The sequence below is a fragment of the Callithrix jacchus genome, chromosome 5, assembly GCF_049354715.1.
Source record: "Callithrix jacchus isolate 240 chromosome 5, calJac240_pri, whole genome shotgun sequence".
Classification (NCBI taxonomy): Eukaryota; Metazoa; Chordata; class Mammalia; order Primates; family Cebidae; genus Callithrix; species Callithrix jacchus.
The window spans coordinates 76,962,417-76,987,228 of NC_133506.1; the positions used below are offsets into that span (position 1 = coordinate 76,962,417).

At 39.4% G+C, this 24,812-nt stretch overlaps 1 protein-coding gene across 4 annotated transcripts in view; it reads right to left on the reverse strand.

The window, feature by feature from the left end:
• Positions 1-2,672: 2,672 nt before the first annotated feature.
• The window catches only part of MYH2 (myosin heavy chain 2), a 30,581-nt gene continuing 8,441 nt past the window's right edge, over positions 2,673-24,812 (reverse strand). For all 4 annotated transcript variants that reach the window (XM_035300037.3, XM_078373039.1, XM_078373037.1 and 1 more), the window contains exons 11-40: positions 22,080-22,183; positions 21,416-21,554; positions 20,942-21,060; positions 20,705-20,854; positions 19,452-19,622; positions 19,017-19,326; positions 18,319-18,392; positions 17,067-17,154; positions 16,863-16,980; positions 15,013-15,136; positions 14,789-14,925; positions 12,861-13,116; positions 11,047-11,289; positions 10,779-10,955; positions 10,551-10,696; positions 10,377-10,467; positions 9,904-10,293; positions 9,114-9,240; positions 8,310-8,428; positions 7,973-8,169; positions 7,056-7,239; positions 6,814-6,979; positions 6,591-6,715; positions 6,124-6,432; positions 5,833-6,036; positions 5,184-5,309; positions 4,920-5,090; positions 4,732-4,836; positions 4,522-4,617; positions 2,673-2,955 (exon numbers count right to left, since the gene is read on the reverse strand). In XM_035300037.3, the coding sequence (XP_035155928.1) occupies positions 2,803-2,955; positions 4,522-4,617; positions 4,732-4,836; positions 4,920-5,090; positions 5,184-5,309; positions 5,833-6,036; positions 6,124-6,432; positions 6,591-6,715; positions 6,814-6,979; positions 7,056-7,239; positions 7,973-8,169; positions 8,310-8,428; positions 9,114-9,240; positions 9,904-10,293; positions 10,377-10,467; positions 10,551-10,696; positions 10,779-10,955; positions 11,047-11,289; positions 12,861-13,116; positions 14,789-14,925; positions 15,013-15,136; positions 16,863-16,980; positions 17,067-17,154; positions 18,319-18,392; positions 19,017-19,326; positions 19,452-19,622; positions 20,705-20,854; positions 20,942-21,060; positions 21,416-21,554; positions 22,080-22,183 (4,919 nt within the window). In that variant the 3' untranslated portion in view covers positions 2,673-2,802. The remainder of the gene's footprint in view (positions 2,956-4,521; positions 4,618-4,731; positions 4,837-4,919; positions 5,091-5,183; positions 5,310-5,832; positions 6,037-6,123; positions 6,433-6,590; positions 6,716-6,813; positions 6,980-7,055; positions 7,240-7,972; positions 8,170-8,309; positions 8,429-9,113; positions 9,241-9,903; positions 10,294-10,376; positions 10,468-10,550; positions 10,697-10,778; positions 10,956-11,046; positions 11,290-12,860; positions 13,117-14,788; positions 14,926-15,012; positions 15,137-16,862; positions 16,981-17,066; positions 17,155-18,318; positions 18,393-19,016; positions 19,327-19,451; positions 19,623-20,704; positions 20,855-20,941; positions 21,061-21,415; positions 21,555-22,079; positions 22,184-24,812) is intronic.

Consider the following 24,812-nt stretch of genomic DNA (forward strand, 5'->3'; position numbering starts at 1 on the left):
CCTATAAATAATTTGAGTTGTTGGCAATCTTAAAGCTGTTGGCCTTTGGAATAATGTAAGGTGTTGTTTCAAAGACAGCTAAGTTCTGGAATCCCTGGACTTTGTTGCCTGCTGCTCTTCTGTTTCACAGTCTTCTGTGTGAAGTCTTTTCAACTGCCTGCAGAGTTACAGATAGTATACTAGGGAGGAAAGCTTCTGCTCTTTATCAGAGTGTTATAAAATTGTTGTTGCTTTCTCTAAAAAAGATTTCTTTTTTTTTTTTGCAATTTATTGTGCTTTTTCTAGGATGCTTAGAAATTTAATTGTGAAACAGCTTCATGAAGAGCAGCCAAAGATAGCTTCTTTTGTTTCCTTCAGTCATTTGCCTCTGATTCATTGTCAGATCATTCCACTCGCACTTCAAACTTGTTCCGAAATTACATTGTCTTGCCAAGCAGAGATGTCCTGCTTCTGTCATTTCTTTCGATGTGCAAGTTGCTTGTGAAATCTTGTTTACTCTATGAAACTCAACATAAGAACATATTGGAAACAGGGCCTTTGTTCTATCTAAATATGCAGCATCAATGATTTTTCCTCTATTAGCTGTTCATGCTGTATATTTAGTATTTTGCTTACAAACAATACCTGAACATTGTTTTTTATTTAATTTTAATTTTTAAAAAAGTTTATTTTACTGTCTTTGTGGCTTTACATCTCTCTCTGTCAGCATCGTCTGACCAGGACTGGGACTACATTTGCTTAATATACCTGGTTTTGCACCCACCTCTGTATTATTGTACTTATATTTCAATTGATTTAATGGCTATAGCTTGCTTTATGAAACCAGGTATCTGGAGATACTAGTTGTAAAGGTCACATGGTTTTATTACCATAAGGGATCATCTAATTCATATTCCCCATTTTACTAAGAAAGCAACTGAGATCCAAATAATAGAAGAGAATCTCCACAAATCACACAGCAGTTTAGGCTCTGGTCACCTGATTTGCAGTCCAATGTACTTGCTTTTGACACTCTTCTACCTGGGGTAGATTAAAGCCATCAGGAAGGGTATTGCAAGGATGTGCGTCTGAGGGGGCCTTTCCTAGCCATCTATTAGCCTGCGTTGTTACCACAGGTACATAATTTTACTTTCTTACATGTCCGTTTCTTTACTAGGCACCTGCAAAATGTGGGTAATGATTTTCAGGAAGACAGAACATTTCAATAATGTTCTCAATAGGATTTGATGGGAATTTTCAGACAACCTTTTGTCTTGCGCTGGATAAACTTTTCAATACGTAGAAAGTAAGATATTGTTTTTGTTTATTACTGCTATGTTACAAGGCACTTAAGCATTTCCAGGTGATACAGGGACAGAGTAAAAGAGGGGCCTATTCAGTGAGAAGAGTAATTTCACACCCTTTCTAGGGCCAGTGCAACAGCGTGGACCCAACTTACCTCTTAAACTCCCATGTCTATGTCTAATTTACATCATTTTCACACAGTGCCATTTAGATCAAGATACTCTTCCCTTGTCTTTGATGGGGAGTTACCATTTAGCTTTTCCTTTATTCTGTCCAGGAAGGTTATATTTTTCGCTGTGCATCTCAGCTAAATCCAGTCTAAAAATCTTGATCCTCTAGGAAAACGTCTCTGAGTAATCCAGATTGCTAGGATATCTACTTTTTGTACCAAACTCATAACCATCATGTGTGTTGAATATACATTTGAATAATCTACTTTGGACTGGAAATGTAGGCTAATAGCTCGTGGATGCTACATTATAATATGTAAAATAATATTCTGTATGTCTCCAGATTTGATAGACACCTGTAGTTTTCATAGGGAGAAGAATCATATTTAATAATATTTAATTTAATTTTGAAACTTGTTTCATGAAGAGCAAGGTCATGTCAAACCCATTACCCAGTGCACATACTGTGGGCATATGGCATATTGGAATGAATAATGTAAATATCCATGAGCGAATTAAGAATATTTTGGATTTATATTCTTGATAACAGTTATTCAACAAGGAGAATTAATAATACAATTCCATTTGAATCCCCTATGTGAGAATATAGCAAGTACCATCCTGAAAAAGTTTCATTGTAGGGGAAGCAGGAGCTTTTTCTCTTTTTCTATTTTTTTTGAGTCGGTGTCTCACTCTGTCACCAAGCTGGAGTGCAGTGATGCAATCTCGGCTTACTGCCACCTCTTCCTCCCGGGTTCAAGCGTTTCTCCTGCCTCAGCCTCCTGAGTAGCTGTGACTACAGGTGTACACCACCACACCCAGCTAATTTTTGTATTTTTAATAGATATGGGGTTTCACCATGTTGTCCAGGATGGTCTCGATCTCTTGACCTTGTGATCCTCCCACCTTGGCCTCCTGAAGTGCTGGGATTACAGGTGTGAGCCACTGTGCCCGGCCCGCAGGAGCTTTCTAAGATTTTACTGCACTCAGATATCAGGAAAGGTTAGAAAGAAATAAAACTGGCCTCCAGATACCTGTTCATTAGACCAGCTTTCTTGATAAGTGATGCCTTAAGTGTTGCTGTAGACACAAAATAAAAGTGAATACATAAATACTTCCTAGTCGCCAATGGAACATGATTGCATGACAGCTCTGTGACTATTCAAACTTTGACATGGCTTCAGGAAAGAGAGAAAAGACAAGACCAGTCTAAGGATATTGTTTGCAAACTACCCTATGCTTTATTTCCTTTGCAACAGGGTAGAATACATAATAATTACAGCAGGAAATGACCAAAGATGTCACATTTTGTGCCTGCCTTCAGTCATTCCATAGCATCAGTACATGATCACTCTTCACTTATGACTTTCGTGTGAACCTCCCGGCTCTTCACCCGCAGTTTGTTGACCTGGGACTCAGCAATGTCAGCCCGTTCCTCGGCCTCCTCCAGCTCGTGCTGGAGCTTGCGGAATTTAGCTAGATTGGTGTTGGATTGTTCCTCCTGAGGATAAAAATGAAATTGTAAGGAACTAATACTTGCATCTTTCTAGACTCTTCAGACCTAAGAGAAGAAAGGGCTTGGCATCTATGGAGAAGCAACCCTAGGGCTTCTTGATATATATATGTATATATATCACATCCCTATTTTGGCAACCAAAACATATATATGTACCACAATTACAGTAAGAAAAAATATATAAGCTTAGAGAGGAAGGCAAGAATATTAAAGTCATGGTTGTTAATGCTTGCTGTATAACTTTCACTTGAGTTAGATTTTTTTATCATATTAAGGATGAATTTATTAAGTTTTTAAAAATTGAAGTTAATATTGGACTTTGTCATATGTCATTTTGGCACATTTCAAAATGGTTACTTTTTTCCTCCTGCATTGGATGTAATGATTCTGCTGACAGATTGCCTAATATTAGGTAATCTTCACATTGTAAGAATTAAGCTTAATTACTGGAAGACAATTCCTCTAATAAAGTAAGATTTTTACTACTTAGTAATTTATCTTTGCTGTAACTGTCTTCATGAGTAAAACTGCCTTTAGCTTTTCTCCCTCCATTCTCTCTTGGACAGGTTTTGGCATGAGGGTTATGTGAGCTTCTTAAAATGAACTGGACAGCTTTCCATCTTTTCCTATGCTCTTGAACAGCTTACATAGCTGGGGGATTATCTGTTCCTTGAAATTTTGAAAGACCTTTCTGGACTTGGGTCAATTTCCAGAAGTAATTCAGCCAACTTGATAATATTCTCCTAGAAAAATCATTAATTTTTTAATAAAAAAATCACTAATTTTTTATTGATAGATTTATGTTTTATATTAAAAAATAATCCTCTATGTGTATAGCTTATTCCCTTTCTCATTTCTAGGGTTGGCTGTATTTTCTCCTTCATTTTCCTTGATTAAACTAGTTGTAAGTACATTTATTAATTCCCCAGAAGTTACTGATACTATTGAAATTATCAAGTAGAAAATAGTATACTCTAATTCACCAATTTTTACCTATATTTTTAACAGTACTTCTTCTACTGTTTTATTATTCATGATTTTTTATTGGACTGTCCATTTATTTTTGCTTTTGGTTCAAAATGAAAGCATTTAAAGCAGTGAATTAGTCCCCAAGCACAGCTTTGACTACATTCTGTAGGTTTATCAAAGTAGCATCTTCCTTGTGATTTTACTTATAATTAATAATTATTTAGTAATTATGTTTTTATTTTCACTTTAACCCAGGAGTTATTTAAGAAAGTTCGTTTTTAAAATATTTAAGTACCTAGGGATTTTTCTTTGTATTTTGCCATCACTTTACAATTCCATCATACTGTGTCCAGAGAATATGGCCTGTATTATTTCTGCTTTTAATTTTTTTCAGGTTTCTTGGTGGATTGAAAGTTTAGTTTTAAAATGAAGCTATTAATATTACAAATGGTACATAATAATTATTGTACAAAAACAAACATTAAGTATGCACACAGTATTCTATAAAGCAAACAGTTTATTTACTACACGAGGTAGTAATTATTAGCTTAATTTGAGAACTTCCATCTTAAAAATACTTACAGCCTCCTCAGCTTGTCTCTTATAAGATTTCACTTTTGCCTGAAGTTTATCTACCAAATCTTGAAGCCTGAGAATATTTTTTCTATCTTCCTCCGTCTGAAAGATTATAAAAAGTTCAGGGCCTTAATTACTGAAGCACATGACTATTGCTTCATTGCATGTGAGTCTAGACTTTGACCAGTACTTAGCTGCTAAAAACTACTGCCGTACCTGGTAAGTGAGTTCCTTCACTCGCCTCTCATGTTTTCGCAGACCTTTGACAGCCTCAACATTACGCTTTTGCTCACTCTCAACCTCTCCTTCCAGCTCACGTACCTACAAATAAGTAGACTCTTAAGAACTTTGATCTAATAAGGCACTGAAAGCACATGGAAATCAACAGATATTGGGAGACCCACCCTGGCCTCCAGTTTTTGGATCTGCTTCTTCCCACCCTTCAGTGCCAGCTGCTCCGCCTCATCTAGACGAAGCTGCAGGTCCTTCACCGTCTGCTCCATGTTCTTCTTCATCCGCTCCAGGTGGGCGCTGGTGTCCTGCTCCTTCTTTAGCTCCTCAGCCATCATGGCGGCCTAATTAGCAAAATAAATTAAGAAAACCAAGAAAGTTATAGGTGTCAGGAAATCTTATGGCTAAATCAGTGGAGAAGTATGCCTGCCACTCACATCAGTGATGGCCTTCTTGGCCTTCTCTTCTGCATTGCGGGCTTCCTGGAGAATGTCCTCCATCTCTCCTTGCATTTGGGAAATGTCTGTCTCCAACTTCTTCTTGGTGTTGATCAGGCTGGTGTTCTGTTTAAAAAGAATTTGTGCTTTTATTGGTAACTACTTGAAGAAAATTCAGATTAAAATGTGCAAGTCAAAAAATGTCCTTTAATATTAAAGAATTAAAGGATTGTGTTATATAGTACAACTCCATAAAATAGAAATGTTACAGAATATTCAGCATTTCAAGTGCAGAGGTTACCAATAGCTCTTTAGCAATAGACCATTCACAGGGATAAAAGTATAATAAACATGTTCATAACATTCCATTTCTCCAGAATAAAATGTAAATATTGATAATGAGGGCCATAAAGATATTAACACAATAGAATATGGGGCAACCTTAAAATATTATGCAAAGTGAATCAACAATAATTTTTCAAAGCAAAACAGTGAAAGATTTCTTGATAATACAGAATTCCTATTCAGTATTATTTGAAAAGAAAATTTGGTAGACATATAAGGCCTGGCTGTCTTATTAAAATTCAGGCTTATCTATTCTGGGACACATAAAATTTACTCTAGGAGAGTTCTTTGTGCTAAATCCCACCTGGGTGTGGAGAAGCTGGACACGCTCACTGGCATCCAGGAGCTCCTGTTCTGCGATTTTCCTGCTCCTCTCTGTCTGTTCCAGAGTGGCCCGCAGCTCCTCAATCTCAGCCTGTAACAGGTTGGCTCTGCGCTCCACCATGGCCAGCTGCTCCTTCAGGTCCTCCTGGCTCCGGAGAGCATCATCCAGGTGGATCTGGGTATCCTGTAGAACAAACCGTCATTGAGACACCATGTTCTTAGGGTCACAGGCACCCCCATTGTCCTGGGACTGTCTCTTGGACCCATTTACCTTGAGGATGCCTTGGGTGTTCCTGTAGTTCCTCAGGGCCTCGGCAGCCATGCGGTTGGCATGGTTCAGCTGGATTTCCATTTCGTTGAGGTCTCCCTCCATCTTCTTCTTGAGCCTGATGGCATCATTCCTGCTCCTGATCTCAGCATCCAGCGTGCTCTGCATCGACTCCACGACTCTGATGTGGTTTCTCTTCAGCTGGTCAATTTCCTCATCTTTTTCAGCAATTTTTCTATCGACCTCAGACTTGACTTGGTTCAACTCAAGCTGGATGCGCAGGATCTTTCCCTCTTCATGTTCAAGAGATGCCTTAATGACAGCAAGAGGTGACATGAACAAGGAACCAAATGCTTTCTGAAGTTTTTCTGCACACCCATAATTTTGTGCTATGTGTGTTTTAATTCACTCTATGCAAATGTACTTAATTCTTTTCCAAATTGGTTTATTATGCACAATTTGGCATGTACCTCTGCTTCTTCTAAAGCAGCCTGAAGTTCACACTTTTCTTGTTCCACTTGTTTCTTTATTTTCTCCAGTTCATGGATACGTTTCCCTCCTTCTGCAATCTGCTCCGTGAGGTCAGAAATCTCCTCTGTTGAGTAAAAGACAGGTAGGGATTAGGTTAAACATGTGATGTAAGAGAAAGATTCTTCCAAGCTATGAATATTATTGAATGTGATAGGGGCTCACGCTGTAAGTTTTTGTTCTCTCGCTTCAGGGTTTCCAGCTGATCCAAAGATTCCTCATAGGCATTCTTCATCTTGAACAGCTCAGTGCCAAGGGAACGGGCTTCCTTCTGGGAGGCCTCAAGCTCAGCATGTGTTTCCTCATATTTCTGTTTCCATTCTGCCAGGACCTGAAAAACCAAGACCTATTACCTGCTGTAAAGACAAAGGAATATAGTACAGAGCAGAGGATGCTGGAGGAATTACCTTATCGAAGTTCCTTTGCTTTTTGTCAAGGGCTGCACAGGCAGCATTTGTTCTCTCCACGTCAAGCATGAGGTCCTCGACCTCATTCTGCAGCCGCTGCTTTGTCTTTTCAAGGGAAGCACATTTGGCGTTCACAGCTTCTACATGTTCCTCAGCAGCCTGCAGACGCTGGGCCAGCTTCTTCCTTGAAGATTATACATGTTTCCAGAGAGAAGTAAACCATAATGTGAATTATGAGCTATTGCCATACACACTGGAGAGTATTGGCAACTTTATATTAATGTTGCTCATCCACCTTTCATTCTTTCAACAAATGTTGATGAGCCCCTTTTATGAACCAGACACTAGCTACACAGCAGTGATCAAGACAAAAAAGGTCTCTGCCACATGAAGATCGTAAACAAGTGAGACAGATAAACAATAAGCCAGTCAGAACATCCATAATAATACCTTACAGATATAAGGGCAATGAAGCACAAAAAAATAGGGTAAATAGTGGGTAACTACTCTAGGTATTCAGTGAAGACCTCCATGAAGAGATAATATTTGAGTCAAGAGCTAAGAGAAGCCAGAGAGTGAGCCAAAGGGAAATCTGTGGAGAGAGTATTTCAGAGGGAACAGCAGGTAGAAGCCCCTGAAGCAGCAATGAGCTCAGTGTGACTGACAAACAGCAATAAATCCCCTAATTATCAGGGTGGTTATTGGCTTTTCTTTGTTTTCTTAACTAGATTTCAGGATAGTAAGGCAGGGACCATATTTGATTTATTCATGTCTTATTCTTAGGGCCTGATTGTGACTGGCACGTAGAAGCCAATGAATGAGCATTTGAGAACTAATTCAATGAATCTTCAAGGGTGATGTCTTTCTGATTCAATATGCAAAGTTTTCTGTTCATTCTCTCATATCTGTGCACATACTTGGCCTCCTCCAGCTCCTCTGTGCGCTGGATGGCGTCTGTCTCATATTTGGTCCTCCACTGGGCCACCTCAGTGTTGGCCTTGGACAGCGCCCTCTGCAGCTCGGCCTTGGATTCCTGCTCTTCCTCATACTGTTCCCGCAGCAGGTCACAGTCATGGCGGGAGGACTGCAGGGCGTGTGCCAGGGCGTTCTTGGCCTACGGAGACAGTTACGCTTTCATTTTACCTGATATTTAAATATTTAATGCTTAACTTTCAAAACCTTTTGAAAACTGGTATAACAGGCTCCATGTAGAATCAGCCATGGGGGAAAAATCAGTCTTAGAATCATAATTACTTTTATCTCCTCTTCAAGTTGCCTCTTTAGTTCTTCAATCTGTTGAGTAAAGGCTTGTTTGCCCCTTGATAACTGAGACACCAGAGCTTCCTTTTCATCAAGCTGGCGAGAAAATTCACCTGATGGACAAAAGAAACGGTACCGTTTTGTAAGTGAAAAAAAAAAAAGATGCTGCAAGCCCATGTTAGAAAGAAATTTTAAATCTTACTTTCCCAAATCGAGTGCTCAGATGATTGAATTCTATATTGACATCTTCATGCTCAATGCCAAGTGTTCAGTTTTTACAGTGAAACTTTCAGATCAATCGGAATGAATAAATACAGCTTAAATTCTTTTTGTCTTTTCCATAACTCTTTCAGGATTATATGATATTGTACAAAACCTGGTGATGTCTGTCAAACTAGTAAGCAAAAATGTCTAATTTTACAGAGTCCCCATTCCGTAGGACTTTTGAGAGACTGGGCTATTCATTGCCCCATTCCAGAAGTTAGTTGACCTTAATATAAATGAAAAGAAACTTCAGAAGCCCTGGACTCATACTGGAGTAACCCCTAATCCCAATGTCCTCGCAGTGAGCAAATACTCAAGGCCTTTCTGGAACAGAGCTTGATCCTGTCCTACTGAAACCTTTATCTCCAGCATTGCCCCCAGATGACCTTGTACATAGGTCAGGTGAGCTATCTGAGCCCTTCCGTGAATCATACATGTTCTCAGCTGCTTTTATTAGGCTCCCACATCACCAAATCATTTGCTCTTAACCACATCATCTTCACCCTGAAGCATCACAGAACTGGGGAGAATTACCAGATTCAGTCTGCAAGCGTCCCCTCTGTGCTGTGAGGTCATTGATCAGCCGCTGCTGCTCCTCTTCCTTTGATTTCAGTTCACTCACTTGGTCCTCTAGAGTCCTGCACATTTTCTCTAGGTTTCCCTGTATAAGAAAAAGTAAAAGAAGGAAACAGAGACCTTTTAAGCTAATAATAATCACCTTTGCAGTTGCTATAACTTCTCTCTGAAATACAAAATACAATATCGTAATATATAAATGTATACATATTTATATATTAAATACAATATCTTAATATATAAAATAAACAAAATATGTAATGTAATGCATAATAATTTTTCTTATATTTTTATGAAAGCTAATCATGAAGTTCTGTTCAATATTAATATAAACATTTTAAGGTTGTGTTCTGATTTTAAGATTTTGTTAGAATTGTATATTGCACATTTTCTAAAAGCATGTTCCAAAATACTTCACTGCCTTTATGTATGATGAATCTTTCCTTATTGGGTACTTGGAATTATTGGAGACCTTTGTTCTCTAACTGGAGACTTGGAGAACACAGATGGTCTATGTTCAAAAGCTGGTGTTGTCATTTGTTAATGGGGCAATGGGTCAAAGTGCTCAGCCTCTTTGCATTTCTGCTCCTTTATTTGTTAAATGGAAATAAAAATACTATTTTTTGTGCTTACTTTCCTGAATTACTGCAATTAACAAATGAATTAATGTGTAAAAAGTGCCCCCTGCAAACTGTGATGTGTCCATAATGCATTATTGTCAATAACAGCATCCCAGAATTGGTACTACCTTGGCTTTGGAGATTGTTTCTACATTACTAGCAAGGTCATCAATCTCCATTTTCATCTCACTCTTCTCCTTCTCCAGCTTCTGCTTCACCCGCTGCAGGTTGTCAATCTGCTCCCCAAGCTCAGCCACACTGTCTGCGTGCTTCTTCCTCAGCGTGGCCGCCGTGGCTTCATGCTGTAGGGTGGCCTCCTCCAGGTCCCTGCGCATTTTCTGGAACTCAGCCTCCCGCTTCTTGTTCATCTCAATCTGAGCTGAAGTGGCCCCACCAGCTTCTTCTAGCCTCTCGCTGATCTCCTCCAGCTCCCGGGAGAGGTCAGAGCGCTGCTTCTCTGCTTTGGCCCGGGAGGCCCGCTCTGCCTCGATTTCCTCCTCCAGCTCCTCAATGCGGGCCTGGGAATAGTGAAAATACAAACTCAGCTTCTTTGTGTCATAACTATGCCTCTGAGCCAGACTGGTGGAAATCATGTACTCACTTGCAATTCTTTAATTTTCTTCTGCAGTTGAATACCAAGTGCCTGTTCATCTTCAATCTTGCTTTGCAGATTGCTGATTTCAAACTCTTTCCTTTTAGAAAAGTAGCAAAGGACAACAGTTTAGTCCATATCTAATGTTGGAAGCAAATCCGTAAGTAATTCTTTCTTACTTACTTTTTGAGCTTTTCATCAAGTTGTTGTTTCTCATTTTCAATGTCCATTATGGACTCTTGGGCCAACTTCAAGTCACCCTCAAGTTTCCTCTTAGCCCTTTCTAGGTCCATGCGCAGTTTCTTTTCTTGCTCCAAGGACCCTTCAAGCTAAATGTAAATAATGTTGAATCAGAAGGAATACTCATCTTCCTTTAGAAGAAAATAATTTACTTGATGATGATAGACTTACATCATCCACTTGTTGTTCCAGCTTGATTTTAGCTTTGGTCAGGGTGTTGACTTTGTCCTCCTCTGCCTGCAGGTCATCCAGGGTCTGCTGGTGGGCCTCCTGGAGAGCCTTCTTCTCCTTGGTCAGCTTAGCGATGGTTTCATCCAGACCTGCCATCTCTTCTGTGAGGTTTTTCACCTATAAATGTGAACAAAGCAGCTTAGTTGCTATAAAGCAGCTTAGCTCGGTGGCAGAACCTCTATATAGTATTGTAGAATGTGATTGATACCTTGTTCTCTGTGGCGTGTTTCTCCTTCTCAACCTTGGCCAGTGTCAGCTCAAGGTCATCAATGTCTTTCTTGAGCTCTGAACATTCATCCTCCAGTTTCCTCTTCTTGGCTGTCAGCTCAGCATTGATCTCTTCCTCATCCTCAGCTCTCTCAGTCACCTCTTTGATTTTGGCCTCCAGCTGGATTTTGGTTTTGATCAGCTGGTCACACCTTTCCTCTGCATCAGCCAAGCCTTCAGCTTCCTTGAGTTGGAAACAAGATCAAATTGGAAACAAAGAATGAAATACTTTACAATGATAAGAGTGTATGTTTCTGCATCTGATCTTTTGAATTTCCTATATTCATTTATTTATGCCTTCACAATTCTTGTTTCACAAACCATACTGTGTGCAATACATTTTCTACATGTGGGTAAGCCAAAATGTGTCAGTTGTCCTGTTCCCCTAAAAGAATGTATTCTACAGTAGATTAGGAAACCTGTTTCCCAAAGGCTGTCATTAATGTAGAAAGCAATTAGTGATATAACAGATCAGAGAAATTGGATCAGAGATGGTTTCATGAAAGAATTGGTATTTGATTTGGGCCTTGAGAAAAGGGTAGGATTTGGTTTTGTAGAAATCAACTTATTGTGGAGAGGAGCAGAAGGGGTGTGGGGAGGCATTCTAGCAGGACAAATTCAAGATACAGCTGCTACTGAATTTTTATTTTTATTTTGGTAGTACTGGAGGATGCTTCTGATTGTGTTGTGCTAAATTCAAGCTGAAATATAAAGTAATCAAGAAATTCCTGGCAACCTGCTGTTTCCAATTAATGGGATCAGGGCAGGCAGGAAATGAAAGAGACATTGGAATATATACTCATCAATAATCCTCTATATCAGCCTTTGAATACATCAAAGAATACAGGGTGCTGTATATAATCATACAGTAAATACAGTGGTATAGTACAGATTCTGCATAAATCTCTGGGATCAACAGAATAGAATACAGGATAGATTTGAAGGGCTCTCTTTCCTTCTGTAATCTTGAAGAAAGGGTTATTACACTGCTCAAAATTGACAGAGAGACCAGTCTTAACAGGAAAAAAAATATGACTTTGTGATAAGTAAAGCAGACCAATTCAGTTCATCCCAAATAAAACTTATAGTCTTATAAATTATAGTCTCTAGTTGATGGAAGCAGTTCTAAAATGATTGGTTTAGGAGAGGGCAGTGAGCAGGCTGGATGAAGAAGAGAGAATTGTGAAGTAGGCTGAGCAACTTAGCTGCTGATGCAGCAATGCAGTTGTGATGTGATAAGACGCTGATGGTGGAGACAGATTGCAAAGAGGGAGCCTGAGTTTTTGAGATCAATATCACACAATAATGCAGTAAAATTTGATGTAGAGTACTGTCATGTGTCAGCTGTTCCTATTATAATTTAAGAACCATGGACACCTGGAAGTTCAAGGAAGTTTCAGAAAAATATTACTCTCTCCATGATATCCTCCCCTTAATATTTTATTTGGGATTGTGTCATATTAAAATCATTTTAAGGACTGTATTTAAAGGAAAAAAGTAAAAAATCTTGTGGTTTGATGAAATTGTGTGCAATGGAAGATGAGGGACATTTCTGCCTCACTGCCCTGATGCTGGTTTCTTGGGGTTTATTGGGCAATGGAAGAACGTTTGGACCTTTTCTTACCATTGGAGTGCTTTAAGCTTTTCCCTCCAATGAGTGTCTCCCATGTGATTACCCAACTCATGGCCCACAGTGGCCAAAGCTCTAGCACCTGCATCCTGATTAGTGATACCAAGGATGATATTCCAACTCACAGCCTGAACTTGGAGCTGCAAGTCATTTTTTTCTTTCAACAGCGTCACCATCTTTTCTTCAAGTTCCTTCCTTTTGGCCTCTGACTTGGCAAGTTCGTCTTTAGTTTTCTGAAATTCTTCCTTCATGGTGGCCATCTCCTTCTCAGTTTCTGCACTCTTCAGCAGAGGCTTGATCTTAAAGAACAGTTTCATCCAGGGCCAGTGCTTGACGTTCATGAAGGCTCTGATATTGTACTGGATACAGAAAATGGCCTCCCTGAAATTTAATTGATGCAAATTAGTATTGTGTGGTTGATGAAATGAGATGAAACCTTGGCAGTGAGAGTTGGAAGTTCTGCTCCATCTTGTTCCTATTCTGCTTTCAAACACGCAGATAAAAGAAATTCTGTTTTGGGATGATGATCAAGGTCTTGATAAGATCACTCATTTCTCTACATCACTGCTTCTCAAGCTTTGGTATGCATAAGAATCACCTGAAGGGGCCGGGCATGGTGGCTCACGCCTGTAATCCCGGCACTGTGGGAGGCCAAGGCGGGTGGATCACCTGAAGTCAGAAGTTTGAGATCAGCCGGACCTACATGGAGAAACCCTGTCTCTACTAAAAATACAAAATTAGCCAGGCATGGTGGCCATGCCTGTAATCCCAGCTGCTCAGGAGGCTGAGGCAGGAGAATCACTTGAACCCAGGATGTTGCAATGAGCCCAGATCGTGCCATTGTACTCCAGCCTGGGCAACAAGAGCAAAACCCCATCTCAAAAAAAGAAAAAAGAAAAAAACACCTGAAGGGCTTATTAAAATACTGACTCCTAAACCTCACCTCCACAGATTCAGACTCAGAGGATCTAGGGTGGGGCTGAAAATTGGCACTTTTAACAAGTTTGCAAAAAACACTGATGTTGCAAGTCCAAGGAGCACCCTTTGGGAAGCCTTGCTGTACATCAATGCTTCTCAGACATTGCTGCTAAAACACCACTAAGGGTGGTGAAGGGGGAACACAGCTCTTTGGGAATATGTGGGGCATGAGATTTTAAAAACTCAGTATTTCTTTGAAAATCTCTGGCCTTATATGTTAATGTTGTGTGAATTTTGCATTCTATTCTCTAATACCACTTTTGTTTTCATCTAAATGATTTTTACAACTCATTACTCTATAAATAGACAATTGTCCAAATATGTATATCATGGATCATAACCAAATTTTATTATTTTTAATGAAATATAATGTAGTCTAAAATATTAGCATAATTATAAGTGGTAAAAATAAAATTTCCTTCATGTAAATTATTTATATATCTGCATACACATATGCATATGTGTAGATTTATAGGTGGCAATGTAAAATGCCTTTCTCACCTAGTCACACACATCCTGTACTTTGAGACAGCTGGCTCTATACGAATGCTATCCTTGCATCTAATTAGATCACCCGAAAGCTACATTCCCTGATGACATTGTGTTAACTCACTGCAAAAAGTCTTTCACAGATAAATGGCCCCTAATATTTTAAATCATGATAGTTTGATAATATAAGCAATCAGAGGGAAAACGTTGTCTCTGCATTCTGTGTAAAATCACTCTTGAGTATACTGTTTGTTCTACAGTTCAAGTCCCTTATCTAATGATCTTCCCAATAACTTCATATTAGAAACAAGAGCTAGGGCAAAAGTTTGCTTCTGCTTACTCACTGGTGTAATTTATCTTGTTAGATAAAAACTACACACATTTTATGCTTCTCAAGTTTTTACCCGTACGATCAGATGTGATGGTTCCTTCCTTAAATTTTCTGGTACATGGATATTCCCACTTCATTATAGGGCTGTTATTCATTCCTTCTTTAGTGTCCTCATCATAAGCTGACTCTTAACTGTAAGCCATTTCACATGTGTTTTTGAAGACAGAATATGTGAATAAATGTGTGTTTTTATACCTTCTTTCCACCATCTTCTGGTACTCCACCCTTGCCAAGAACCCTCTGCACCTGGCCTGGGTTCGAGTCATCAGCTGGGCCAGCTTGTCATCTCGCATCTCCTCTAGGAGCCCCAGAAGGCCAGCTTTGAAAAAGACCTGTACATGGGAAGGGTTGCAGATCAGAAGCTTTAATAAAGTTCAAAGGGACAGGAACAGTATCAGGTAGGATTTACAGAATATTACCTTGGTGTGACCAAATTTATACTGGGTGTGGTCAATGTCGATGGACCCAAGGAGCTTCTCAGAAGCCTTCTTGCTATCAATGAATTGTCCTTCAGGGATAGCACTTGCATTTAATACTTTGTATCTGTTAAAGTACATACAGCTTTTAAAAGCTATTTTACCGATGACACAAATAGTAGCTAAACATTAAATGATTCATTTTTTAAACTTTTGAAAAAATTATTACTCTTTTTTTTGAGATGGAGTTTCGCTCTTGTTACCCAGGCTGGAGTGCAATGGCACGATCTCAGCTCACTGCAACCTCCGCCTCCTGGGTTCAGGCAATTCTCCTGCCTCAGCCTCCTGAGTAGCTGGGATTACAGGCATGTGCCACCATGCCCAGCTAATTTTTTGTATTTTTAGTAGAGACGGGGTTTCACCATGTTAACCAGGATGATCTCAATCTCTTGACCTTGTGATCCACCTGCCTCAGCCTCCCAAAGTGCTGGGATTACAGGTGTAAGCCACTGCACCCGGCCCAAAAATTATTATTCTTTGTTCACACAGAGAACATGTTTATATGAATATGAAAATTGGCGACCGATTTTTACTCCATTTTCCTTTTCCTCACAGTTGCAACTTCCCTTTCATCTCATCAGAACCTGTCCTTAGGAAAGGGATCTGTAATGTCATTCATATTGTGGTATGGCTAACCAATAAAATGTAATGTGTTATTTTTACTAGATGCATTTGCTTTTTAAAGCCCTGAATCCAAGAGAGCTACTTTCATCAAAGAATTTGGTAGAGGGTACACTTCATATATTGGGAACTATCATAATCGCCTCAAATCAAACTTAGACGTGCTTTGGAGCATGAGCCCTGGAATTCTCTGTCAGTGTGCCACCTGGGTCAGGTGGCACTCTCTAGGAGAGATCAGCTTCTGGCACCTGCTACCCAAGTCCTTCCCCACCTCTGCCTTTTCTTTGATTCTCAAGATAAGCTTATCTAGAAAGGAGAAAAAGGACCTAAGGAACAGTCATTGTGACCTGTTGCCTTTGCCTCCGGGAAACACTGGGAATCTAATATGTGAGAGGAAAAGACAAACGTAAATAATACCAAAGGTAATGACAAAATGAGTAGCTGTGTTTGTATGAAAGAGTTTCTAACTCAACCACTTTTTAAGTATGACTTTGGGCAAGTACCCTCATCTCCCTGAGCCTCAGTTTATTCATCTATAAAATGATGTCTTACTAGTACCTACTTCTACTGTGTTTTTGTGAGGATTAAACATGGTAATCTAAACATAGTAAGTACTCAAAAGGTCATTCTTATCATTATTGGAGTTAATGTGTACATCTCTGAGCTAAGCCAAGAGCCTGGTAAATTCAATGAAAATTCTACAAAGTGCTTAAAATGTTGTATTTTTATATTGTAAAAGTGTTTGAGTCTGGGTGTGGTGGCTCACACCTGTAATCCCAGCACTTTGGGAGGCCGAGGCAGGTGGATCGCCTGAGGTCAGGAGTTCAAGACCAGGCTGGCCAACATGGTGAAACCCCATCTCTACTCAAAGTACAAAAATTAGCCGGGCATGATGGCACATGCCTGTAATCTCAGCTACTAGGGAGGCTGAGGCAGGAGAATCGTTTGAACCTGGGAGGCAGAGTGCACCACTGCCCTCTAGCCTGGGCAACAGAGCAAAACTTTGTCTCAAAAAACAAACAAAGTGTTTGAGACTTGAGACTCGTGATTTTTTTAACTTCTTTTTTTGACAAAACTAACAAGTAGAGGCATATGTTTCACTAAATTGTTTTGCTTGCATTAAATTTGTTCATATTAAACTTTAGGATACACTATATTCAGGAGAAACTGACCTTTGTTTGAAGTCTGCGTAAAGGATTCTGCTTGGGAATCCTTTCCTGCAGATGCGGATGCCTTCCAGCACACCGTTACACCTCAGCTGGTGCAAGACAAGTTCGTGCTCCATGGCACCTAAAAATACATATGTATTTCACTGCAGAGCTGTTAAAAAGGAGTGTGGCAGTCACCCTTTGCACTTTTATTATAGAACTTCTTACCAGGAGTTTTCGTTTCATTGGGGATGATGCACCTTACAAAGTGAGGATGGGTACTCCTGAGGTTGGTCATCAGCTTGTTCAAATTCTCCTGTAAAATCAGGAGAAATCATGTCATCTCATACTCTAGACATGGATATGAGCAGTTATTGGTGTCTATAAAATCAATATAGCTGAGTTGAATACCAGTACGGACTGTGTTCTTATAAGGCAACACCTTGAATGCTTCTCCTGAGATATATTTTCCTCCTCAGTAGATCTTTCTGCACTTGGGTTTCTAGGAGTTACACATAGAAAGCATCCTGGCATCTTCCTCTCTTCAGTTTATATCAACACCATCCTTCTTCCTACCCTTGTCCCTGGCCACACACATATATTTACAAGGCCATTGCCTTCCCATGCCAGATGATTGCTCTTTCTTCTAAATTCCATAGTTTGTCAATAAGGAAATGGAAGCCTGCACCACATGTGACTTTTTCCTTATAATGTAGCTTCCTTTTTCTAGCTCTATAAATTTTTAGGCGATAGAGATTATCATAGGGGAGCAATCCTACCAATTATAATTGAAAATTGACTCAATTAAGAGCACAGATACCATATTAGCTTCACTGCAGATTTGCTGCTAGAGTTTATGAGTTTATTAGCCATACTGATGTCTTTTAGTCTCTGAGTTCATGTCATTCCTGTTTCTTGTAGCTCAGCTAGATTATGAATCTTGTAGCTCAGCAGAGTATTATGGTCTATAAAATTCTCTGTAAAATATTTCTCATTATTTGACTTAGCATGAAAAGTGAACTAATAATTTCTGAGTAATTTAAATCCCTTCTTTCCAGAGTTAGATCAACAGAGTCACTAGCTACTGTCAGTCATTTACTCAGGGAATGATCTTGTACTTTTAAAAGCACATTTTACACATTAGATACAGCGCACACTGCTCTGGTGATGGGTGTCCCAAGATCACAGAAATCACCACGAAAGAACCTGTGCATGTAACCAGACACCACCTGTTCCCCCAAAACCTATTGAAATAAAAAATAAATTTAAAAAAACAAAAGATGAGGGAAATTTTGCCCAGCAAGATTTCAAAGCATATTATAAATTAATTTTAATAAATATAATGTGATATTAGCAGATGAATACATAAATATATGCTTAGAACAAAAATAGAAATTCAGAAAAACAGACCCAGGTTAAAAACAACAACAACAAGAGATTCCCAAAGCAACTGGAGAATGTCAAAAACTTTCTTCCTTACTCTGAAAAGGGCAGACACGGTCTGGAAAGAAGAGCCCTTCTTCTTACCACCTTTCTTGGCCCCTCCACTTGCCTCTGAAGAAAGAGGAAGAAAAGAAATATAGTTTTGAATTCGCAGGGCTACCTCTTGTCTATTTGCTGATTTCTGTGTTCATCAAGTGGAGCTTTTTTCCTACTTAACTGGCCTCTCTGTTTGAACATGAATGAACCTTAGTTTTCAACTAAGTTTGCATCCACTTATCTGTGATTCTTTCTCCAGTGGGAAATGAGGCCAGGGATATTCACCTGATTGTACAGAGAGGGATTCCCTAATATTAGGACATGTCAGGAGCACTAACTTCAAAAATCATCAATAGAAGTTAGTATTGTGAGGCAGAAGTTTGCCACTCTGCTGTCTCAGATTTATACTCTCAGATACTCTGTATCCTGCAGATACGGAAGAAGTAGGAGAGAATCGTAGAAGCTGAGGCTCTTCATTGGTTGAGAGCTTGATAATTCCTCTCTGACTCTGCAACTGGGCTCCTGTCAGTAGTGGAGTGAGTCATAAATGTATAATTACAAGGCAGCCTATCTATTCAATACTTGGAGGAACCAGAAATTTGGTCTGCAACCCTTCTGCCAGGCCTAAGAGATGACTAGCTTCAATCTAACATCACATGTTGTAATACCTAAAGGGTATTATTAACATTTGAACATTACCTGCTTCAGCAGTTTGAGCACCAGAGAAGAGGTAAGCTAGAGTTTTCATTGCAGACTTCTGGTACAGCCCAACCACGGTCTCATTCAGGGGGTCCTTGTTTTTGTCCAGCCAGCCAGTAATGTTGTAGTCCACAGTGCCAGCATAGTGAATCAGAGAGAAGTGGGCCTCGGCCTTGCCTTTGACTACCTTGGGCTTCTGGAAGTTGGCTGACTTGCCCAGATGCTGTTCATACAGCTTGTTCTTGAAGGAGGTGTCTGTTGCCTTGGGGAACATGCACTCCTCTTCCAGGATGGAGAAGATGCCCATGGGCTAAAAAGCAGACCACAACACAAAATCGTACTTCTATTTATTCTTTTCTCTGCTATGGAATTAAAATGAGAAGCAGTGAATAATATAGTTGCCACCAAATATTGTTTCTGAAATGCAAAACCAACCTTCTCGATGAGCTCAATGCAGGCAGCCAGGTCCATCCCGAAGTCAATAAATGTCCACTCGATGCCTTCCTTCTTGTACTCCTCCTGCTCCAGCACGAACATGTGGTGGTTGAAAAACTGTTGCAGTTTCTCGTTGGTGAAGTTGATGCACAGCTGCTCCAGACTGTTGAACTAAATAAATAGATGTGTTTACTTCTCTCTTAAGCAAATTGAGCATTTTTTAAAAGACAGAAGTTTTCCATATAAAAAATATGTGTCAAGAGCCTTTATATTATAGATGTTAAAATCACTGGATTGAAGAGACTGTGAAATAAAACATGAAAAGTATGGAAGTTTGAGGGCATATGGAATCTACTATTTTTCTGCTGCAATTTTGTAGCAAATCCTATCATAATGATATTCTTTTCCTGCATTTGCTTAAGTTTATTCAAGTATTCTCCTGAGTACCTACTTAATCATCCTGTGTTTATTCCCATTATCTTTGACACTTTCCAGAAGGTTTATAGTTTTCTGTTGACTCACTTAGGAGCCAACTGGCAACCCATGAGAAGCTGGCTGGGAGGAATCTATCTTGCCTGATAGTCACATGGTCAGCATGCAAGTGAGCTATAATTGCCACCACCCCCTGTTATTCTTTAAGGTGAAATGAAAAAAAATCAAGATGCCAAGTATTAGATACAGTATGATAATATACATTTGTATTTTTTTTAAATTCACCAAAATGTTAACATGATATATAAATAGTAGAATTATGTGGAATCTTTTTCCTTGGGACCTTCTATATCCTCTGCAATGCCCAAGTTTTGCTTGTATAATTAGAAAAAAGTTTAAACTTTTTGAAAACTATAATCAAGAAAAATATATTTCATAATCAAATATGAATTTTTATTTCATATCATACTAATGAGTCTTAAAAGCTAATTGCATTTGTTAATGCTGATTCTAAATTATTAACATTTCTCAGCTCTTATTGTCTCTAAGTATTTCTTAAAATAGACCTCCAATCCCATTGCACTAAGCTAATTTGGAACTCCTTTTGGATCATATAGCAAGTTGAGGAGTCCTTACGAAGTGTATTGTTGTTTCTTATAGGAGTGGAATTGGTACTACAATAACTGCCCAGTTACTCTCTTCTAAGGCTTAAAATAATTTTGACAGTGGTAAGAAAAGTTCATAGTCTTCACTAATTCCTTCATATAGATATTTCCATTGCCTTACTGTAAAATCCTCTCATCAGCCAGCTATCAACTCACATCAAAAATCTCAAAGCCAGCAATGTCCAAGACCCCGATGAAGTACTGCCTGGGCTGCTTGGTGTCCAGCTGCTGGTTGATGCGGGTGACCATCCACAGGAACATCTTCTCGTAGACGGCTTTGGCCAGAGCGCCCACCGCATTGGTCACCTTAAAAGACAAAGATATACTCTCAAAGTTATTAGAGGCCTGTGAAAATGCTTTCATCCCCGCAGTTAATTTGAATTCTGCACTTACCTGCTCTACAGTTTGGCCTTTGGTGACATACTCATTGCCAACCTTGACCCTAGGGTAACAGAGGGCTTTGAGCAGATCCGCAGAGTTCAGACTCTGGAGATAGGCCGCCTTGTCAGCAACTAAAAAGAAGAAAGAATAGAACAATATTATTATGGCTCAAAGAAACCCACTTCCTTCAAAATACTTTAGAACTCTAATTATATTATGCAGTGTTTTAAATATATCTTTCTGAGTATCCTTACCGATTTTTTCACTAAGTTCAAGTTTTTGATTACGGGGTAGTTTGCCCTAAAGAACTTCAGAAATTATAGGAAACATCTATCTAGTGTTCATACTTCCCATGACATAGTATTCAGGTATACAGACACTGTGATTCTTCAAAGTGAATTTACTTTCCCTAGAAAAATTTATGGATAATGAGTTAAGTGTGATTTTCAAACAAATGCAAAATCATATGGGTAACTTAGTTGGTACCTTCGGTGCCATCTGGCTCTGCTTGCTCCTCACGCTGCTTCTGCTTAAATTTCAAGTTCCCATAATGCATCACAGCCCCCGTGAGCTTGTAAATGGAGACCTTTTCTTCATTGGTAAAGCCCAAAATATCAATAGCACTCTGTCAAAATAACCAATAGGATAGCTATTAGGTTGAGACCCACACACTCACTGTTAATAGTCCATGTTCCCATTGCTGGCCTGAGGAAACTAGCAGTACTAATGGAGAAAAGGAACCCCTTAGATTGGGTATATAGAGGCTTGGTCAACCAGAGGCCAGCACAGAGCATTAGAATTATAGGAGCAAACCTTCTGAAGAATCAAAAAGTGAACTTAGAACAGAGAATAAGAATAGTAAATCTAAGGAACTTGTTATTTTGAGAGATGGTAGGGATCTAATGCAAGTCAATTGCAAAAAAAAAAAAATGAGTTTAGAAATTCAGAAATGATAGATCTTTAGAAGAATGTAAAGGGTAAGTAAAATGCTATAGGGGCACATCATGCTTTTTTCATTTGACTCCAAGGGGCATGTCCATGTGCATCCTTGAATCTTCCTTTGCCATTTCTACTAGACACTGAATATTGATCTGGATCATCGTTGCTCTGACCCACCATGATAATTCCAATAGTCTTGTGTTCTACTTACATCTGTGGCCATCAGTTCTTCCTGATCGTCGATGCTGGCCACACTGATCTCCCCTTGACTGACAAATGGGTAATCATATGGGTTCGTGGTAATCAGAAGCATTTCTAAGTACAAGAAACAGAGCAAAGATAAGCATAATTATCTTCTTTATTAAGGCAAGAGATTTCTAGACAAATTGTGAGGCACTATATGATGCTTGGTTGATGAATGATGGGCACTGAAGAGGCATTTAAAGGGTATTAGGCACCATCGCAAATACTTGGAGTTGACGTCATAGCACTCTTATAAATCCTTATTTGAAAAAAAAACTGGTCAAGTGTGGTGGCTCATGCCTGTAATCCCAGCACTTTAGGAGGCTGAGGCGTTTGGATCACCTGAGGTCAGGAGTTCAAAACCAGCCTGAACATCATGGTGAAACCCCATCTCTACTAAACATGCAAAAATTAGCCACGTGTGGTGGTGCATGCCTGTAATCCCAGCTACTCAGGAGGCTGAGGCGGGGAGAATCACTTGAACCCAGGAGGCGAGATCGATCCAAGATGGCCAACCACTAACAGCTCAGGATTGTAGCTCCCAGTGAAAGCTCAGAGAACGAGACCGCACTACATCTTTAGACGAATTTTCGTCACTCACCGATTAGCCGATTCCCAGTGGAGGAGCCCCACGGGTCGCCAGCGCGACTCTTGTGGCCGCCGCAGCGGTTTTGCCAGCGTCTCAGCGCAGCAGCTCTTCATGCAGAGCCAACGGGACTGCTTCCCCTACTGACCGGAGTTTGGAGCTCCGGGAAGTCAGAGCCGCTTGTTGCGGACTCAAGAGGGAAGCCAGACCAGAGATTCCTGGGCAGAAGAGCACCATCAGTCTTATCGCTGCTATTTAGGCTGCCACAGTGGGTTGCTCGGATCCCAGCACTGGGAATCAAAAGTCAGACGTTGACTCAGAAACCTAATTAGAAAGGCGGTTCATCTACAATGAAGGGAAAAAAACAGCCTAAGAAGGCCGAGTAAACTCAAAATCAGAACCCATCAGCAACGGAACAAGCCCTGATGGAAAAGGACGCATCAGTAACGGAACAAGCCCTGATGGAAAAGGACTGTGTTCCATTATCTGAAGTAGGCTTTAAAAGGTGGATGATAAGAAACTTCTGGGAGTTAAAGGAACTTGTTCTAACCCAATGTAAAGAAACTAAGAACTTGGAAAAAAGGTTAGATGAAATGTTGGAAAGAATAGACAATATAGAGAGGAATACAAATGAACTTATGGAGTTGAAAAATACAACACGAGAACTTAGTGAAATATGTACAAGCTTAAACAGCCGAATGGATCAAGCAGAAGAAAGGGTATCAGAGGTCGAAGACCAACTTAATGAAACAAAATGACAAGACAAGAATAGAGAAAAAAGGATAAAATGGAATGAGCAAAGTCTCCAAGCAATATGGGACTATGTGAAAAGACCTAATATGCGCTTGATTGGTGTACCTGAATGTGACGGAGAGAATGAATTCCAGCTGGAAAATACTCTCCAGGACATTATCCAGGAAAATTTTCCTAATTTAGCAAAGCAGTACACTATTCAACCCCAGGCAATACAGAGAACACCACAAAGATATTCCTCAAGAAGACCAACCCCAAGGCACATAATCGTTAGATTCACCAAGATCGAAACGAAGGAGAAAATATTAAGCGCAGCCAGAGAGAAAGATCAAGTTACCCATAAAGGTAAGCCTATTAGGCTTACAGCAGATCTCTCAACGGAAACCCTACAAGCTAGAAGAGAGTGGGGGCCAATATTCAATATACTTAATCAACAGAACTTTTAGCCCAGAATTTCATATCCTGCCAATTTAAGCTTTACATTTGAAGGAAAAATAAAATCTTTTAGGAACAAGCAAGTACTCAGAGATTTTATTACCACCAGGCCTGCTTTACAAGAACTTCTAAAAGAAGCATTATACACAGAAAGAAACAACCAGTATGACCCTTTCTAAAAATACATCAAAAAGTAAAGAGCATTAACATAAAGAAGAATTTTTATCAACGAAAGGACAAAATAGCCAGTTAATATAAAATGGCAGCAACCCTAAATTTAAATCGACCAAATCTCCCAATCAAAAGATACAGACAAAATCTAACGGTATATCCAAAGATATACATAGACTCAAAATAAAGGGTTGGAAAAAAAAAAAAACATACCAACCAAATGGAGAGCAAAAATAAATAAATAAAAAGCAGGAGTTGCAATTTTCACATTTGACAAAACAGATTTCAAAGCTACAAGGATACAAGGGTAAAAGGATTAATGTAATAATAAGAGATCTTAACACCCAGATACATAAGACCCATAATGAGATTTAGATTCAACGAGACAGAAAATTGATAACGATATCCAGGACTGGAACTAAGATCCAGAACAAATAAACTCAATAGAGCTCTCCATTTTAAACACACAAAATATACATTATCCACAAAATCTAACGATATATCTAAAGATATACAAAGACTTAAAACAAGGGGATGGAAAAAAACTCACCAACCAAATGGAGAGCAAAAATAAATAAATAAAAAGCAGGAGTTGCAATTCTCACACTTAATAGATTTCAAAGCTACAAGGATGCAAGGGTAAAAGGATTAATGTAACAATAAGAGATCTTAACACCCAGATACATAAGACACATAATGAGATTTAGATTCAACGAGACAACAAATTGATAACGATATCCAGGACTTGAACTCAGA